At 47.3% G+C, this 18,435-nt stretch overlaps 3 protein-coding genes across 5 annotated transcripts in view; 1 reads left to right on the top strand and 2 right to left on the bottom strand.

Moving 5' to 3' along the window:
• Positions 1 to 22: 22 nt before the first annotated feature.
• Positions 23 to 4,609, top strand: LOC108135776 (serine/threonine-protein kinase greatwall). 2 transcript variants are annotated; one of them, XM_017256635.2, is made up of 6 exons: positions 23 to 373; positions 1,224 to 2,057; positions 2,409 to 2,570; positions 2,631 to 2,759; positions 2,926 to 3,931; positions 4,000 to 4,609. In XM_017256635.2, exons 1-6 carry the CDS (start codon positions 224 to 226, stop codon positions 4,263 to 4,265), a joined length of 2,547 nt encoding a protein of 848 aa, XP_017112124.1. In that variant the 5' UTR covers positions 23 to 223; the 3' UTR covers positions 4,266 to 4,609. The 2 variants fall into 2 exon arrangements, with proteins under 2 accessions (XP_017112124.1, XP_017112125.1); XM_017256636.2 differs by lacking the exon at positions 2,631 to 2,759.
• A 14-nt stretch (positions 4,610 to 4,623) lies between these two features.
• LOC108135777 (ectopic P granules protein 5 homolog) lies at positions 4,624 to 13,763 on the bottom strand. Its single transcript, XM_017256637.2, has 15 exons — positions 13,645 to 13,763; positions 12,850 to 13,586; positions 12,502 to 12,787; positions 11,898 to 12,358; positions 11,616 to 11,843; positions 10,350 to 11,564; positions 10,151 to 10,294; positions 9,909 to 10,086; positions 8,794 to 9,761; positions 8,275 to 8,731; positions 7,453 to 8,209; positions 6,680 to 7,388; positions 6,294 to 6,614; positions 5,658 to 6,233; positions 4,624 to 5,076 (listed from the first exon to the last, which is right to left on the bottom strand). The coding sequence occupies exons 1-15, from the start codon at positions 13,669 to 13,671 to the stop codon at positions 4,764 to 4,766; spliced, it is 7,377 nt and encodes a 2,458-aa protein (XP_017112126.1). The 5' UTR covers positions 13,672 to 13,763; the 3' UTR covers positions 4,624 to 4,763.
• A 386-nt stretch (positions 13,764 to 14,149) lies between these two features.
• The window catches only part of LOC108135756 (sodium-coupled monocarboxylate transporter 2), a 36,465-nt gene continuing 32,179 nt past the window's right edge, over positions 14,150 to 18,435 (bottom strand). For both annotated transcript variants that reach the window (XM_017256599.2, XM_017256600.2), the window contains exons 5-11: positions 16,779 to 16,953; positions 16,564 to 16,699; positions 15,906 to 16,065; positions 15,606 to 15,824; positions 15,169 to 15,547; positions 14,957 to 15,099; positions 14,150 to 14,891 (exon numbers count right to left, since the gene is read on the bottom strand). In XM_017256599.2, coding sequence (XP_017112088.1) covers positions 14,420 to 14,891; positions 14,957 to 15,099; positions 15,169 to 15,547; positions 15,606 to 15,824; positions 15,906 to 16,065; positions 16,564 to 16,699; positions 16,779 to 16,953 — 1,684 coding nt within the window. In that variant the 3' untranslated portion in view covers positions 14,150 to 14,419. The remainder of the gene's footprint in view (positions 14,892 to 14,956; positions 15,100 to 15,168; positions 15,548 to 15,605; positions 15,825 to 15,905; positions 16,066 to 16,563; positions 16,700 to 16,778; positions 16,954 to 18,435) is intronic.

The raw sequence follows: 18,435 nt of genomic DNA, 5'->3' as shown, positions 1-18,435 counted from the left end.
CGAGCCTGTCACGTGTTTGGTCATACTAATAGAGTTGTTCGTAGCAAAGAAAATAGACGCGCTGTTTAAATGTGTTTTTGAAATTATAATTGTGCAATAATCGAGCTACCAGCACTAAATCCGGCATTTAAATAAAACAACAGCCTTGTCTTGAACCCTAATCGCATAGTTTATTTGCAAACGCGTGGGAAATCTTGACCTGATCATCGGAAATCTTGGAGATATGGAAAACGGCGATGCGACTTCGCATTCGGATGTCCACATCGACTACAAAACCCCAAAGAAGACCCACTCGCTGATCGACAGTGAGCAGTTGCTGGACAAGATCAACATCCTCACCACCAAGCCGGAGAATCACTCCCAAAATGCCAAGGTAAGTGGCGAAAGTACTGAAATTGCGGGTACCACACGTGGGTGGTTTACAGTTAGCCCAGGAAAAATTTCAAATGCGGAAAAGGATGGTTCATGTTAAAGGATCAAAAAGATTTTAAAACTGATGGAAAATCAAGGGAAAATGTTTATTTTTTGAACCAAAGTTAATGCGCACTTTACGTGCTTTGCTTACTTTAGAAAGTAAAATAAAATAAAACCTGGCCAAACAAAAACAACCACAGTAATTTACCCTTTGCTTCCCACTTTTTTTCTTCCCTTCTTTACATTATAATTTACTGGTAATAAACAGGGTACACATAATAATAAATCAATAATATATTTAACTACATGAAAAAATAATTAAATTAAATGTATTTCTTAAAATGTATATCTTCTATAAGGTATAAAATTACAATTTGTACACATGAATATCTTTTTTTCGTTTATATGGTCAAATAACAGTTAGCAAATATATATTGCACCAGACTTTTATGGTAATCACTATTTATTATGTTATACAATTGTAGAGCTGAGCTCTATTTAATGTTTCTTTCAAGTTTTTCTAAAAAATAAAATTATTTTGTCTTAATAGAACATACGTATAATAAGAAGATGAATGTTAAATTTAAACCATTTTTAACATTATAGACTACATTGTTAAATTATATCCTACTTCTCTGTGTTTATTGTAAATGAATAAGTTATTTCAATATTATTATAAATGTTTGATTTCTCTTTATTTGAATAAGCTAAAAATGGTATAATACAAAGTTCCAGTGGCTATGACAGTGGTTCCAATGACTATATCCTCAAATTCACAAGTTTCCTAAAATGTTTTTTGGCCACTACAGATTCCCACGATCAAGGATTTCGTTATCATCAAGCCAATTAGCCGCGGCGCCTTCGGAAAGGTGTTCCTGGGCTACAAGAACAACGATGCGAAGCGGCTGTTCGCCATCAAGGTGATGCGCAAGTCGGAGATGATCAACAAGAACATGGTGTCCCAGGTGATCACCGAGCGGAACGCCCTGGCCCTGTCCCGCTCCCAGTTCTGCGTCAGTCTCTTCTACTCGCTGCAATCTCTGTCCTACGTCTACCTGGTGATGGAGTACATGGTGGGCGGGGATCTCAAGTCCCTGCTGGCCATGTTTGGGTATTTTGACGAGCCCACCGCCAGGTTCTACGTGGCCGAGATGGTGATGGCGCTGCAGTATCTGCATCAGCACGGAATCGTCCACAGGGACATCAAGCCGGACAACATGCTGCTCTCGGCCACCGGCCATGTCAAGCTCACGGACTTTGGACTGAGCAAGATCGATATGCGGCGAGACTTGGAGATCTCCGACCTTATAAACTGTTCGCCAAATTTGAATGCCCGCACGCCGGGTCAACTATTGTCGCTCACCTCGCATTTGTCCTTTGGATCCGAGAAAAAGCTGCAGGACTTGGCTTACACCTCAAATGGCCAGGTCAACGGAGTGTGCCAGGTGGCCACCGGCACATCCCACCTGCTGCAGGCCATCAACAAGCACAGCCTGATCATGGAGCTCTCGGACAGCGAGGGCGACACCTCGCTCAACGATGCGGAGAAGACGAGCGACAGCAAGATCTCCGGGGTGTCGCCATTTTTCTCCGCCGAGGAGGCCAATGAATCCATCACCCACACGTGCACCACCAACATTAATGTGGGTATACCTATATTTCTTTTTTTTTTGGTCAAAAAAGGAATTATTAGATTGTAGATTTCATGTGGAACTTGAAGATGTTCTAACATCCACAACTTTTGAGTTATCTAAGCAAACAATTTCATTTTTAATAGAGCAACAACAAATATTACTATTTAACAACAACTTTAAAGCTTAAGCTTTTCTTAGGATGATTTAATTTTCTTTAAAACGAATTTCTAAGCGGTATAGATAGATATAAGCACTCTTTTGTCACAATATCAAATCAAGCCAATCGATTTTAATTCTCTTTAAAGAATGTGCTAAGTGTTTTACGGCAGTGACTTAAATTTGTTAGTTCTATTTTCTCAGCCGCAGGATAGCAGCTCTTCGTGCTCCTTCCACACTTGCAATTCGGCTGATCTGAGCAAGTGCTCGCCACCACTGGAGGCTTCCCAAAATGGTGGTACTGCAGCGGAGACGATTCCCAGCAAGCGACGCGTTGAATTCGCCTTGGACACGGTCAACTGCCAGGTGAGTGGGTAGCCCAGTTATGCCCGTATTCATTTGCATAAATCGTTGACTCTCTGAAAGGGCTGCAAGCTGGCCGAGCAGGACAGCGGTAACATGGCCACCAATGGAGGCAAACACTTGCCAAAACTGGAAAATGCAAGCGAGGCTTCGTTTGAGTTTTCCATGGTGCGCAGGCGATCAGTCGACGAGGTGCGTTGGCATATGTGCATGAGTGTGTGATTGTCTATTGTCTATTGTCCTGTTTTAGTTATAGTATTCCTCCTTAGACTAACTTTGCTGCTAACAAATGGAATTGGGGCTCATATATAGCATATTTATAAGTAATTTAATAACTTGCCTGTTACCCTCTTCCCAGCGTAATCGCATCTCGAAGGGACAGGAGGATTCGGGCGTGTCGAGTCGCAAGGGCGATGATTACTCCAGTTGTCATTTTAACCAGAACAGCGAGAGCAGCACGGCTTCCTCGATTGAGAAGAATGCGGAAAACCTGAGTCAGTCCAAGGAGGACTATAGCTGCTCGGACTACTCGCGTAGCTACAACATGACCAATGGCAACGAGATGAGTGGTATCCACATGAACTCACCGTTCCGTAATCTGTCCAAGCACTTTAAGCGCCCCGACTTCCTGCGCGGCATGAAGCGGAAGATCAATCTGGTCAACCGCTCGGACAACATGTCCAGCTTGGAGGCCGACGGCTCCAGTTCGGGCAACGGCAGCGCCAACACCGGACTAACACAGGAGATCGAGATCCTCAACATTGGCAGTAGCACGCCGAAGAAGCGCAAGGCACGCTCCTCGCCGATCCGGGGAGTGCTCAAGGTGCGCTCTCTGTCCGACGACGAGCTGCCCATGAACCATCTGCTGGGACCGGAGGCGAACGTGGCCAATGTGGTCTTCTCCACGCCCGTCTCGTCGCAGAAAATGCCACGTCGCGATGGCGGTCTTCTGGGCAAACTGAAGGCCACCCGGTTCGCTCTGCCTCTGTCCATTGAAAACAAGAAAAGGGAACACGCTGCCGCCGATAAGATGTCGGGGGTGCAGTACCACCTGAAGCTGTCCGACGATCCCACCATGTCGCCCATCAACCACGGGGCCGGCATCCTGCCAAAGACGCCCAAGAACACGAACATCAATACACCATTCCGCACACCAAAGTCGGTGCGGCGAGGGGCTCGCGTGTCCAACGAACGCATCTTGGGCACACCCGACTATCTGGCACCGGAACTGCTTCTGAAGCAGGGACACGGTCCCGCCGTCGACTGGTGGGCTTTGGGAGTGTGCTTCTATGAGTTCATGACCGGCATTCCGCCGTTCAACGACGAGACGCCTCAGAAAGTATTTGACAACATTCTAAACAAAAGTGAGATTAACTACTTCAATACTCACATCTTCAAACTATTAATTTTGTTATTCCCAAATGAATTGCAGACATCGAATGGCCCGAAGGCGATGAGGCGTTATCCGTCGATTCAATGGAAGCTGTGGAACTGCTCCTCACCATGGATCCGAACGAGCGACCGGCCGCCAAGGAGGTGCAACAGATGCGACACTTTAGCTGCATCGACTGGGAGAATATCGGCAGCACGGAGCCGCCGTTTGTGCCCACACCAGACAATCCCACGGACACGGGTTACTTTGATGCGCGCAACAACCTTCAGCACCTGCAGCTGTCCAACTTTGCCTTGGAAGACTGACTGCCCCATCGGAGCCCGGCTGCCTCCGTTTTAGCTTGTCCCATCGTTATTTATATTCTCATATAGCAATACCTAAGAGTAGATCTTCTCTGTTCTCTTGTTATCGTTCGTCTAGCCCTACTTATTTATATTTTGTTTAAAGTTCACTCAATTGTATCATTAAATTCCTTGTACATTCATTCATTCAATTGTTGCTGTCTGGATGGTCGATTATCCTGATCAGCGTTCAAATTATGTAATATCGGTAATGATTTCGAGTTTGTTATTGTAACTACGCTTAAACAAAAAGCTTCAAGTATGCACCTTCGAGATATATCCAATAAAGTTGTAGTCTAAAAAATGAAGTTATTATTTACAATTTATACTTTCTAGCAATTTTACAAATTGCACAAAATTCATCACTTTATTTACCCTTAACCTAGTTTGATGATATATAACACCTGGAAAATAACACAACTGGCTGTAAAGATTTTTAGAATCGTTCGCTTGGTCGGTAAGCTATGTTGCGATCAGTTTGAAGTCACAGTCCCAGATCTCTGGAATGGTCGTCAGATAGCTTTGCTCATAGAAGATGCTGATCAGCCGACAGACCATGTGTGGAACGGCCTGGATATCCGGAAAGGTGTTTTCCTTCAGCAGGCTTACGGCCCGAACGATCAGGGGCTTGATGTCGGTGAACTTCTTGTTGGCCAGCAGCATGGAGAGCTCGCGGATTGCGCTTTCGTACTCCTCGGATGGTATACGGAGATCCCGATTGGCCGGGAACAGTGAGAAGATGACGCAGGCCAAACAACGTGTTAATACTTTTCGTCTGAAAGGATATATTAGAAAAAGTATTGAATTTTTTAATTATCCACATTTCAAGGGCTTTAAATAAAACGGGTGCTAGCTTTGGCAAGCCTAAGTTTAAATAACCTTGCAGTCGAGATCCGAAATGATAAAAAAAACATTATATTAAGAAAAAAATAAAATAAAATACATAAAATATACAAGCAATAGCATATCAGCTTTAGGAAATGGTCGTCCGATCGTCAAGATTTTATAGTATAATCAGCATACACATAAATAAAATTAATATCTGAAAAGTTTCTGTCTGTAGAACCATGTGGTCAGGATGACATATATATGAGAGCTATACGATAGTCAACCGATTTTGATAGAACCTCAAGAAAAATGTTTATATTCGAATAAAAGAAAACCAAAATTAAATAGTTGGCAGCTATGGAATTATTGAACTTGATCTACGTACAAATTAAAAAAAAATTGTTATAGTTTTAAGTCTCTAGACGGACATTGCTATATCAACATGCTGATCCAGAATATATATATGCTTTGTAGTGTCAGTAAAATCTCTCACTGCGTTACAATGCAAGAAATATCCAAATAACCCACCTGTTTGTTATCACCTCCGACTTGAGACCAATCGCACCCAGCAGCCCATCGCCCCATCCCTCGGCTTTGGTTGATGCAATCTGCAGGTGCCTGGCCAGCATGTGGAGTGGTTTTTTCACCAGCTGGTTGCTCGCCAGTATCTGGCAGCCACGGGCAATGATCACGCCCCAGACGAGAGCCATTCGTGGCTCAGTCAGTGGAGTTGTTTTCAGATTCTCCAGCAGCTGACTGAGGTCCTGCACAAAGGTCACCTTGTCCCCGTCCGTGGCGATCTCCTCCATCTTGTAGACCACGAAAACGTGCAGCGAAAACAAGTAGGCACCCTGCATGATCGGCATAAGGTCCAATTTGGGCAGCGACATGCTAAGCGCCTCCATTAAGCCCTGCCAGCTGGGCGCATGCCACGGAGCACTCTCAGGCGAAGTGCGGAAGTAGTTCTCTATACTGGCCTCCAGCAGCGAATAAATGCTGGCAATGTATGTGTTCAGGTGGCCAATGGCGGGCAGGGTGGCGCACATAACCAGGTTGCCCGGTGCACATCGCTGCTGCCACCAAATAAGAGCCTTAATGTGTATGCTAAACAAGAACAATCGAAGTTAAAACGGCAAAATAGAGGGCCTATCAAGTATTTCTTACTTGGACACTTCCTGGCTCTGCGTCTGGGTGGGCGCCACCAGCTCCAGCATGAGGTTGAGGGCCTCCCGGCGCTGCTCCTCCGGCGTACGATGCTCACTGCAGCTGCTGATGGCCCGGTCGATGCTGTTCAGCAGCTCCAGGAAGGCGTCCGTAAAGGCACGCTCGCCATCCTTGGTGGCCAGGAGCTTCTTGTGCTTGGCTCCACACGACCGCTGCATGCGGACCATGGAGCGGGTGTAGAGCATTCGCTTGGCCGTGCCCAGGACGACGGCTTCCTGGGCCGAGCGTTCCGGCGACATGGCACACGCCAGCCGAAGAAGTCTGTGGCGAAAAACAAAATTATATTGGATATTGGACTTAATATTCATTTCAATTCATTAGCTCACTCCAAGACAGCGCGATCTGCATAGTTGGTCTCGGCTGGCAACTTTAGGGCAATGGCTGGCTCTACGCTGGCCACGAACCACTTAAGCAGCTGCTCCAGTTCGCTGTATTCCACCAGGTGCCACGGATACTGGACGGCATCCTCTAGGATTTTGCTCGTATTCGGATGTATGTGAATGTTCGGTTCGAAGGCGATCTTCACAAAGATGCCGAAGAGCCGCGAGAGAATGGCCACCGGTTGGGGCATCTGGGCAAACCAATTGCTCCAGTCAATCCGAATGAATATGTGCCCCAGCATGGCGTGCGATTCCGGCAGGAACCGTTGCAGGCTATCGTAAAGCAGCTCCACGTGCTGTGTCGGCGGCAGGAAACGTTCCCAGGGCAATTGGGCCAATCCCTCGTGAATGGGCCCCAACACATGGCCCGCTATGTTCGGTTGGGCGAAGTGGTGCACATACCACGCAAACACGTGCTCCAGAATCTTGTTCGACGATGGCAGATACTGCAGCACTTGCAGTATGGTGGCCACGAAGGAACGGATCATCAGTTTGCTGCTGCCAACCTGCTGCTCACTCCATGGCAAGAGCACTTTGCTCTGGCCGGGCGTCAGTTGGCGGATCCAGTGGGCCACGCCACTGACCGTCTGTTCGGTGTAGGGTATCAGCCAAGGTCCGTAGGTCTCCACAATGGATCCAAAGACAATGTCGCTAACTGAAATAGCAAGGAATTAATAAGAGGTATTTGAATCGAACCAAGAACATTGTGGTTAACTCACTCTGATCGGCTAGTAGCTCCTGGTAGCTGCAAATGGCCGAGGCCAGCAGGGTGTGACCAAAGCAGGTGAACCACAGAACCAGTGGCTGACAGTAATCCTTGTGCTTGGGATACAACCCATGCAGCCCGTGATGGAGTCGCTCCTTTTGAAAGTGCCGGGATAAGAGAAAAAGCGTGTCCGTGGCCGCCTTCAGGGTGAAAAGTTTCTGGCGGCGGGCAAAGTCCAAGGAGATCTCGTGCACGCGCACCTCGTTGTGCTCCACAGCGATCTCTGGACAGTTTGAGCGGACGAACAAGGCATTCAGCAGATCCAAAAGCACCACTGGCATCAGCTTCTGGTCCGATGTGCGGTCCAAAACCAACTGCATCACCTCGCCATAGTGCTGAGGGAAGTCGTAGCCAAAGATGTGGACCAGATGGCGACGGAACTGATCCTGCAGAAGACTGCTATCCGGCTGGGACCACGCCTCCAGGCCCTGCAATACCAGCATAAGCAGGCGATTGATCTCACTCAGCTTCGGCTGGTAGGCCTCCATCCAAGCCAAAAGGTCGAACTTGGAGAATAGCACAAACAGAGTCTGTGTGTCGCAGCGCTTGAGATGCGAGTCGATGAGGAACTCGTACATGGGCAAAAAGTGATCCACGTCCGTGCGACTGGGCACAAAGACACCGGCCAGTAGCTCCAAGAGATCGGGTCGCTTGAGGGCCAGGCGAAGAACAACCAAACCCTGGGCAGCCTGATCTGCTTGCAGAAAAATCTGGGGAATGAATTTACATATATTCAATAAAATGTAGAACTAGCTTTCATTTATCTAATACCTACCCCAAGCTTCTCTAGCACCTGGAAGTACAGGTCATGTGTTGCCTGAAACTTCATGGTCACCTCGTTAAGGTTCTCCACCAGATGGTAGAACACCTGCACTCCAATTTGCGTGACTCCCGACTCCATTGGGGCGACGAGAAGGGCACCGATGCAGACACCAAACTCCTCAATGGCTTGGGCAAAGCTATCCACATTCATTGCCAACAGTAGATCCTCTACAATTTTGTCATGTCGTTCGCGATTCTGCGTTTGCTTTCGGGATATAGCATCGTTAATTCTTATATGCTCTGGCGTCAAAGTGATATTGGCTGGCGCCGTACAGTTTCGCTTGAAAAGCAAGGATGTGCACTCCTTTCGCCTTTTCTCCTCGTAGGGAACCATCTGGTAGAGAGCCGGCACACTCTCCAAATAGTTGAGGTTCAGAGAGTTCAGCTCTGATGTCTTGTAATGGTAGTTGCTAAAAGTGTACAAATAAGTTTGGTTTATATCTTACTGTTTTATAAATGAAAACAAGCTTACTTTGCCGTCGAGTTGAACGTGTTCAAGGGCTTCTTAAGCTGCGTCATAATGTTGCCATCGACGGGTGGCGTCCGGATGGGTTCTACACGAACATGGCTTGGAACCGGAACAACCTTTTCGTAGGTGGTCAGCAGACTCTTTATGTGTTGAGCAGGTGGCTGTCGCGGCTTCGGTTGCACTGGAGTTCTGGGTGACTTCTGGTTGGGCAATCGCATCACTTTTCGTGCCCACTGATCCGCCTGATGGCGCTGCTCCTTGCGCAGTGTCGCCAGGCAGATAAACTCCGTCCAGTGGTTGACATGACCACTCAACAGTTCACGCAGTTTCTCGGAGTTAAACTGCGCTGGTAGCTGCTCCGCATCGCTGGTGAAGCGATTAATTTGGGTATCCTCCAGCCAGAGTGCACAGTTCTGCATCAGCTTGCAGCAGCTGCGATAGAAGTGGGCCATGGCATCGTCACTGGCGCTTTTGGTCGCCAACGCCGAGTAGTACGACTCTGCAGACTTGAGCTGCGACTTAATACTCTTCATCAAAGGCACATTGTGTTCGTAGAACTTGTCGGAAACGCCAAAGTTGTGACTAAAGTTAAGCGATTCGTTTTCTGTCGGCACTCGCCAGAGATACAGCTCAAAGAACTTCTGACAGACGATGGGAAACAAAGCGTGATTGCTCTCCATGCTGGCCAGCAGTTGGGCGTACTTGAATATCACCAGTTGGCTGGCGGGAAAAGCACTGGTTTTGCTCAGCGAGAAGGTCTTCTTGAGAGCCGCCTCCACCGGCTGAGCGGAAACTTGGCGCAAAAGCTCCGGAAAGATGCGGGTATCCACCATACGGAATTCAATTTCCAGCAGCACCAGATTTAGCCAACAGTTTTGCGGCGAGATCAAAGGTATTCGCGATGGCGACTGACCGCCGAAAAAGGCCTTCAGAGCTGATCCCTTGGGAGCTGACTTCCAATCAGTGCAGTCCTGCAATACAAAATAAGTGGAAAACAATAGAAATAGATAAACATATTCAATAAAATTAGTTAAGCTTTTATATTAAAAGAATAATACAGTTATCACTACTTTTATATATAGTTACAAGTACTTTGTAGTTACCAGTACTTTATTTACCTTGTAGTAATTGTAGAAAAATTCTACAGCCTGAGCACGACAGTCGGGAAACTGGTAGGAAATACGCAGCATTCTGTCGAGCAGATACAAAAGATTCGAATTCTGAGACCAGCCTGGCAATGTGGTAAAGCAATTGAGCCAGATGTTGAGAAGATTAAGCGGTGAGCAAAGACCATAGCTAGGAAAAATAAATCAAAGATCAGTAACCAAAAATAAACTGAACTGAATAACCAAAAATGTACCTTGTATACGAGATAATCTGATGATGAAGCATATTGTCCAGCAGTTCTAGAATGGGGCCAATCGAATTGGCATAGACCATGTCCTTGGCCAGCTTCAAATAAGTTCTGTCCGCATTTAGAAGAGTAATCAACAGTTTCTGAAAACTAAACGATATCCGTTATATCATTTGATGAGTGGATTTTAGTTTCAATAGCGAACCTTTCACAATTAGCAAGAGTTTCTGGAGTTTCCAGGAACAGCGGAACAATCAACTCCAAGCAGCGAATGGTGGCCGCATGCCGGTGATCCAGTAGCAGCTGCTGCAGGAGATTAAATCCGTGCTGGCAGATCAGCGGAATGGAGTGGCCATGCAGGCTGACCAACATGCACACATACAAAGCCAGCGGGCGAATCTCGTTGACGCCCTGAAAGATCATCTCCATTCGGTCCAGTTCGGGAATAAACAGTAGTGGTTCCGTGGGATGCTGAAGCGTGCGCTTCACGGACTCTACCCCTTGATCCATCAGATGCAGACGCAGCACGGAGACCATGCGCCAGCACCAGTTGGTGAACTGCTCCCGACTCGATTGTGTGAAATCAATCAGCGAGGAAACCTGGCGCACGCTCTCAGAAATGCCGGATGCTCCAATAACCTCGGGAGCGTACTTGTTCAGAGCCTCGTTCACCAGGTGGGCCATTCTCACATGAATATTGTGGGGCAGGAAGAGACGTCCCTCGCAGTCCAGTCCCCAGTTCAAGTGACTGATGATCAGGCGCGCCAAATGACTCTCCGACGATTGGTAGTCAAAGTGGAGGAGCCAGTTCGAGAGCACCTCAAAACTTTCCATGCTGGGATGCCAGTTCTCCAGCGGCAGAGCTTTGAACAGATACGCCGCTTGATCGACTTCAGCGTAACGCATCTTTAGCAGAACCAACAGGCAACCAAACAGATCCTCATCCATCAAGTTGGCCAGCATATCACGTGCTGTTTTATAGCAAATCTCCCTCGTCGATTGGTGTATGTATCCGATGTGGAAGATGTGTAGGCAGATGGCCTTGACGAGGCTTGCATCCTTAGAGCGATTTCGATCGTTGGCCATCTCAAAGAAGGTCTGCAGCAGGTAGTACATGTCTTCGGGAGCCACATCCGCATTCGCCAGATCGAATTTGCGCCAGAAGTCTTCCGCCTGAAAGGCAGCCTCTGCATTGCCCACCAAATCATTGGCCAAGTCCGTGGGAAAGCCCACATTTAAGTAGTAGAACAAGTGCCAGATCACCTCCGCATCCAAGGTGCCAAAGGGCAGGGTGGAAAAGTACTGCCAGGTGCCTAGATTCCGGGTGCGATAGATGTAGCCGCAGGATCGAACGAGCAGTGCTTGCAGCTCCACTTGGATGCGCTCGTACATCCCCGGGGACTTGGCCAGGTTGTTGTTGCTGCAAAGCAATTAATGAATACCTAATTACGTAATTTAGTATTCCACTCACATAAACAATTCGTGGTAATCAAAGACATATTGCAGGGTGTGACGCACCAAACGTCCGAGACGTTTGGCCAGTTGCTTGTATCGCTCGTTGTTGTAGGTCAGCAACCCCTCGCCCATGGTTTTAACTAGCTGGGAAAAGAACACCACAACGGCGAGCATTTGCTGCGCCGTGATCATATCTGGCTCGATAATGTAGTCGTCCAGAAACTTTTCAATGCGCATGGCAGATCTAAGTAGAAACATCGCTATTGTAAAATTCAAACTAATGCACCTTTCGACTCACGTAAAGATCTTTTCGAAGGGCAACTGGTTGAGCAATGCGATCAGGTCGCTTTCCTTTAGTCCTATGCATTCTCCAGCGGGTGTGTGCGAATCCTCGCCATCAGAATCCACCACTATCCAGCGATCCGTGGCCCCCGCCGCACCCGAAAGTTCCCGAGTCGCCTGGGTCTGACTCTTGAGATACTCGTTCCGTTTTTTCACGGGCATCAGCAGGATCTGCAGCACGGCCATGCAGTGGTTGAGCTCGGGTGAGTTTAGGTCCAATGGCAGTTCGTTCTGTTGGGAACTGCGACGCAATGCCGTTGTCCCAGGCAGCTGCAGAAATTGGGCGGCCCAGGAGCCCACGCCATTGGGACAGCGCAGGATGTTGAACAGCAGGAACCAGTGATCCTCCCGAGTGGCCAGCAGTAGTTGCAGGGCAATCAGCTTGCGCAGCCATTCCTTGAGGTCCTTGTCGAAGTTCTGTGGATATAATTGAGTTTAAATATATTTACTTTTGAAAGCTAAAATAACATTGCGTAGAAATCAGAACTCAAAAAGAATCTCAAAGAGGTAATATGTCTGTTGGACCTTTTTCTACAAGCAATTAGAAGCAAAGCATTTACCGCATTAGGACTTGGCCTTCGAACGAAGCTAAACAGTATGGATATGGCTCTTCTTAGCTGCGAAACACACTCCAGAGCCTGCCCAGATTGCGAGTAATGCAATGAAAACGCCGACTGGTCATCTGCATTGGGATAGGCCAGCATTTCATTGATGATTTGGTCCACCTTAACTTTGGTTATCTTGGCTGTGATCAGGTTGTTGATGTAAGTGTGACAGACAAGGTCATAAAGACCAGTCAGAGTGGTCCTGGCCAGTTCTAGTTTTATAGGGTCCACCTTGATGAGACTGTGGCGAAAATATATATCATATAGTAAGTAAATAATTTACAGAAGTACGCCATTACTCACTCGTATGTGATGCTCTCCTGGACCACATTGCCATCGCCGCAGGTTCCACTGAATGTTCGCGTTACTGGCTGCCGCGCCCAGATTTGTTTTTGCGAGTCCGTGCAGCCTTTGCGAATCTTCTCCACATCGTGCAGATTCGAGGTGATCTTTCCCTGCAGTTCATAGTATTCGTTTAGAGCGGCATATAATGGGTCAGATTCGCTGGATTCTAGCAATGAGTTCATGAGGAACTCCAGCTCAAACTGTTTGACCAGTTCCAGGTCGGGACAATCGTAGATTTGTCGCAGTTCCTCGTCACTCAAGGGTTTAATGTGACTCCTGGCCAGGGCGAAACCCGAAGCAGACTCCGCCTGCCGGTAGACAATCTTAGCGGAGTGCTCTTCCACTCGGCTGTTGGACAACTGCATGGGCTGCAGATTGGGATATTGAACAATATGGACGGTTGTCGGGGGCGGGGCACTTGGGGCACTGGGTTCGGCTGTCGTTTCTATGGGTTCCGGGGTTTCGGTTTCCGGCTCTACCGGTTCCACCGGCGATTCCCTCACATCGCTGGAGATGCAGCACTCGTGGCTAACGATTGCCTCGCCACTGGAACTGCTGGCCAAGGCCGCCACCCGCTCGAATTCCTCCAGCAGCGATACATTCTCCGCAGGTCTTTGTTCTTCACTTGTTGATAACTCAGCATGTTCCTCTTCCTCTTTTTGGATCTGCCCTTCGTTGCGAGACCTCTTGCTCTTCTGCAATTAGTTTATCTGGTTAACTGGTAGTTAGTTTTTATATGCCAAGAACCACCACCTTTTTGGACTTCACTAGCGTGGCCATGATTCACTGTGGATTTCCCGAGTCCAGCACTATTTGCGTTTTATTTGTGCATTCTATTGGAGACGCAGCACCGCCAAACAAAAATCCCCACATAATAGGGATGGGAGCATATGGAAAACAGCTGTAAGCAGTCACGATCAAGTCACGAGTACACACGAGTAAGTATCGCAACAAAATTTAACAAACACAATTTTTGGCACGGCTAATACTGTGAGACTCAAAAAACTATCTCACCTGAATATTAAAAATCTGATTAACTTTATTTAATTTTCTTACTTTTTATACTTTTAATTCCTTTATGTATTCTTTCAATAAATAATCATTTGTAAACTCGTGACTCACGCTGAACAAGTGCATCCCTGGATATTGCGCAGCGATTGTTATCGATAGGCAGTTCGATGGGCAGCACTGGCCATGTGCTGCAAGTTTTGACCCGCGCAAAAAATAAAGAAAACGGGAAAGTAAAATTTGCAATGTGTCGTGTGATTTTGTATCAAAAATACGTTTATTTGTCTTTATTTATTGCACGCTGCCACGCACACACACATGCGGTAAGTACATGCGAATGAAACTCGAGTTGCTACAAATACGCGAGCAATTGCTCAACAACAGTCGCGCACAGAAATCACAGCATCTTTATAGACTTGAAAAACACTTGGCTAACTAATTGGTCTACTCTAGGGCTTATCTTACGGACTACGAACTACGTGGTGGGGCCAACTAACTATATATGTATATAGTTAACCCGTCAGAGCGCTGATCGGCCGGCAAGTTGGCGATACACTCCCGTCTCGCCCTCTCCCGGAACGATGTCCAATTGGATCCGACTGCTGTCGCAAATGGACTGCTGATCCGCAGATGCCGATCCCTCCGCGGTGGTGAAGACCACGGCAATGGGACTGCTCTTCTCCTTGTCCTCCGGCGAGGACTCGTACCCATGGTTAACCTTCTCCTCCTTGCAGGTCGTCGTGGTGGCCGAGGAATCGCTGCTGCTCCTTCCATTCAAACCGGACTCCTCCTCGTGCTTCACATAGTACGGCTTCCGGCCGGAGAAGCGCTCGCACAGCCGGAAGATCAGCGGATGCAGCAGCTTGCCGTCGTAGGCGTCATCCGGATGCTGGCTCAACAAACTGATCACCGTGCCAATGATCACGGTCAAGGCGGTTCCAATCAAACTGTAGTACATGAAGCTGATCGAGTAGAAGCTCTCCAGTCCCGATCTGCGTTGGGGATTAAAGATATAATTGATTTAATATTGTAATTATCAATTAACTATTTAACTTACCTCTCAGGTGCAATGGTGGGTGGCGTGGCCACCATGCTCTGGTTGTAGCCATCAATGGGCGAGTGTGCCAGCAACAATGGCATTTGTCCTGGCTCAATGATGGGCTTGCCGATGGATTGCGAGAAGGTGTCGTTGGTGCAGCCCTACGGAAAGTAGAATACAAACAGCTTACAAATCGGTGACTTCGAAAATCGGTGACTTTCAAAACCTACATCCGTGGAGGTGGGCAGCATGGGATTGGGCTTGTCAACGGTCATGCCACCGCCGATGATCCACAGCACAAAGGCACAGGCGGTGACCATGCCCGCGGAAGTGCCCTTCCAGTTGGCAATGGGCACCAGCATGGCCAGGATGAAGCAGCCCAACAGTGGGCCCGATGTGGCCGAAAACACCAGCAACGAGGATTCAATGACGCCCGCCAGTAGGCCAACTCCGAAGGCCACGCACATGATGATCAGGCCACAGACCACGCTGATCAGCTTCAGAACCCTCAGCTGCTGCTTGTCGGAAAATCCCTTGAATTTGGGGAACTGCGATACAAAGTCCTCCCAAATAACAGTGGACAGGGAGTTCAGATTGGACACCATCATGCTGAAAAGTTCATTTTTATTAGTTGATGAGACTCTTATCCAAAATATGTGTTACCCACCAAAGGGCTCCGTTGAACAGAGTGGCCATGAAAATGCCCACAAAGCCGGGCAGGAAACCCAGCTGATCTTCCACAAAGAACGGCAGGATCTCATCGGGTTTCTTAATGTAGCCCTCGGCATAGGGATCGCAATTGATGTACGTTGAATAGATGACCATGCCGGAGATCCAGGAGAGGGAAAAGAAGAAGAACACCAGAGGCACGTTGCTCAGCATCACACTGCAAGTTAAGAGATGTTTTAATTTTGATATATATACATGTACATATGTTTAATACTGTTTTCCGATTATAGTTACTTACCCACGCACTTGCTTAAGCGACTTCAAGCTGACATAGCGCTGCATAAAGTTCTGTTGGCATCCGATCTGGGAGAGGGACATGAACAGCTGCCCCAGCCACGCCGAGGTGGTATCCACTCTGACAGTCATATCGCCCGTGAAGTTCCAGAAGTTGAGACGTCCTGGGAATAGATGCGATGGAGTCTTTAGTGCAAGTGCATGGCGGGGATAAGATGGCGGGTGGAGCGGCATGTGGAGGCATTCCCAGGAGCCCCACGATTGCCGCACAATGACAGCCAACAACTCAAACTCGAGTGACAAACGCTTCGCCGACACACATTTATTACTGTCGTCGTTGTCGTCGTCGTCGTCGTCGTCGTCATGCGAGGCTGCCATTTCCTCTCCCCCCTCGGATTGGGATGCCGCTGTTTTATGCCACTTTTATCATCATCATTTATGTGCATAATGAGCCGACGCAGAAACAGAAACAGAAACAGTAGCGGAGCAATGCCATCCCACAATGGATGCCATTTTAATAGTCATCATTCGTCAGCACTAAACACATACGCACAGCACACCCGCACCCGCATACACACACGCAGACGCACACACATCCTGGCAGCTGGCTAATAAGCTGCCATGATCAATCGAAGCAAATCGCCCAGCAACTGATGGCTTACCATTGTCCCGATTTTGTTGGTAGACCTTCTTGATGCCGCCCGTGGAAATGGTGCCCTGGATGCAAACGGCCACAGTGACAACCAGGATGGTCAATGTCTGGATGACGTCCGCATTGATGGCCGCCTTCAGGCCGCCCTAATGAGTTGGAACAAGGGTGAGTGGGAATTTAAATATTTCCATCATTAAATTGCTGGCATTCCCGACCCCAACTTACCATAATGGTGAAGAATATGCAAATGATGGCCATGCCGGCGATGGAGGCCCAATAGGGTATGCCAATCACCGTGGACAGCGCCACGCTGGGAGTGTAGACGGTGATGCCCAGGTTGCAGATCTGTCGCACGATATACGTCGCCGATGCCAGGCATCGCACCGTGCGACTCTTGAACCTGAAAAGGATGAAAAGGATAAGTGTAAGGATGAAGCACGGGAGCAGGTGAGTACAGGCTTTAATTAAACAGCTCGTCCAGGTGCCCCTTGCACTCTATCCGTTTATTTATTTTTATTAAACTTTTAATGTTGGGTCCCCTTCTCGTGTTACGTTCCTTGTGTTTTTTGTGCTGCACCCCACTCTTTTTTTATGATTTACTACCGCTGTAAAGAAGTTATGTGGATTCGGACGAGGGGGCGGGTGGAATTTACGACATGGGCGAGAAAAACCTAAGAAAATTGGCGGGTCTGTAACTCGTTTTGATTGTTTTTATAGTTGAGCCGGGCGCTTTTTATGGCCCGGGCTGTAAAAATTTGTGTGTTAATTTGATGCGAAATGCGCGACAAGATGGAGAGCACTGCGTTGGGGGTCCACATAATGATCGTTTAGTATGCGTTATGTGGCCATGGACGAATGTCTCAAGTGCCTTTGCTCACGCATCCGCCGGGTGCGGTCTTTAATAAATAAACTGCTTTACGTCCGTAATCCTTTGATTGGCATCCTGAACCTTAAGCTAGTTCGGCCACAAACACAACAGTCCGTTTCGGAACTACTTAAAAGTTATACAGACTGTAAAACTAAAGGAAGTTTAGTATATATAAAAGCCAAGACGATAAGGTAATATGACATGTTATCTTCAGCCTTGGAATTAATTACATTTTTTCAAAAGTATTCGTATTTACCAAATGTAAGTACCACATTATTTTGGATTATTGAAATATTCATTAATCAAATATCATTGAAACTTCCTCCCAGTAAATGAAAACTGTCTAGAAACTTTTTTCGTTTGACTATAAATAACGATAACAGTGTGTTATGTTATTAATATGAAATGCAATAAATAACTGCAATATTTAAATGCCTATATAAATTATTAAAAATAAACTGGGTTGAAAGTAAAAGGAAGTCATGGTTTAAAGAGGAGTGGTTTTAAAACATTTATGGAGGCAGTGGGTTAACTACTTTGAATTAGAAACCAAAGAGTTTTCTTATATTTAAGACTTGAATAAGTGCAAACCAGAAGTCTCTCACGATTTACGAAGCAATTAGCTAAAGAATCCATCCATTTTTGATCGTTTACACAAATATTAAGACATCAAAAATTGACTTTCGAATGGAATTTGCATTCCCCTGCCGAAATTTTGATCTATCGACTGCAGGCTAAGAGCTGCCCTTACACCTTTGAACCGGACTGTGAATTGTCATCACAAGTAATTTCTTGTTGAACATCTGAGCCTGACTGCATAATCCACTTTTCCCGGCCCCAACTCCCCGCCATGTCTCGAGTCTCTGCCTTCTCTGTTTTCTGTTTGTCATGCGGTGTCTCGGCATTGGACTACGTGTGTGAGATGGCCCCACTAAATGATTAATTGCCCTTGGCCAATATTGATCTGGGCTGGGTTGTCAACGGGCCGAGTCTTGGCTGAGGTCCTGGAGCATG

Source organism: Drosophila elegans, unplaced genomic scaffold (assembly GCF_018152505.1).
Source record: "Drosophila elegans isolate 14027-0461.03 unplaced genomic scaffold, ASM1815250v1 contig_476, whole genome shotgun sequence".
NCBI classification, from domain to species: domain Eukaryota; kingdom Metazoa; phylum Arthropoda; class Insecta; order Diptera; family Drosophilidae; genus Drosophila; species Drosophila elegans.
Note: the sequence above shows the minus strand (reverse complement) of the source record. Positions and strands in the feature narration are given on the sequence as shown.

Coding starts and splice junctions, on each gene's coding strand:
- LOC108135776 (XM_017256635.2), top strand. CDS start 224: ATGGAAAACGGCGATGCGACTTCGCATTCGGATGTCCACATCGACTAC. Junction 2,058..2,408: donor CGTGCACCACCAACATTAAT/GTGGGTATACCT, acceptor CTATTTTCTCAG/CCGCAGGATAGCAGCTCTTC. Junction 2,571..2,630: donor TGGACACGGTCAACTGCCAG/GTGAGTGGGTAG, acceptor ACTCTCTGAAAG/GGCTGCAAGCTGGCCGAGCA.
- LOC108135777 (XM_017256637.2), bottom strand. CDS start 13,671: ATGGCCACGCTAGTGAAGTCCAAAAAG. Junction 13,587..13,644: donor CGCTAGTGAAGTCCAAAAAG/GTGGTGGTTCTT, acceptor AACTAATTGCAG/AAGAGCAAGAGGTCTCGCAA. Junction 11,844..11,897: donor CCCTTCGAAAAGATCTTTAC/GTGAGTCGAAAG, acceptor GTTTCTACTTAG/ATCTGCCATGCGCATTGAAA.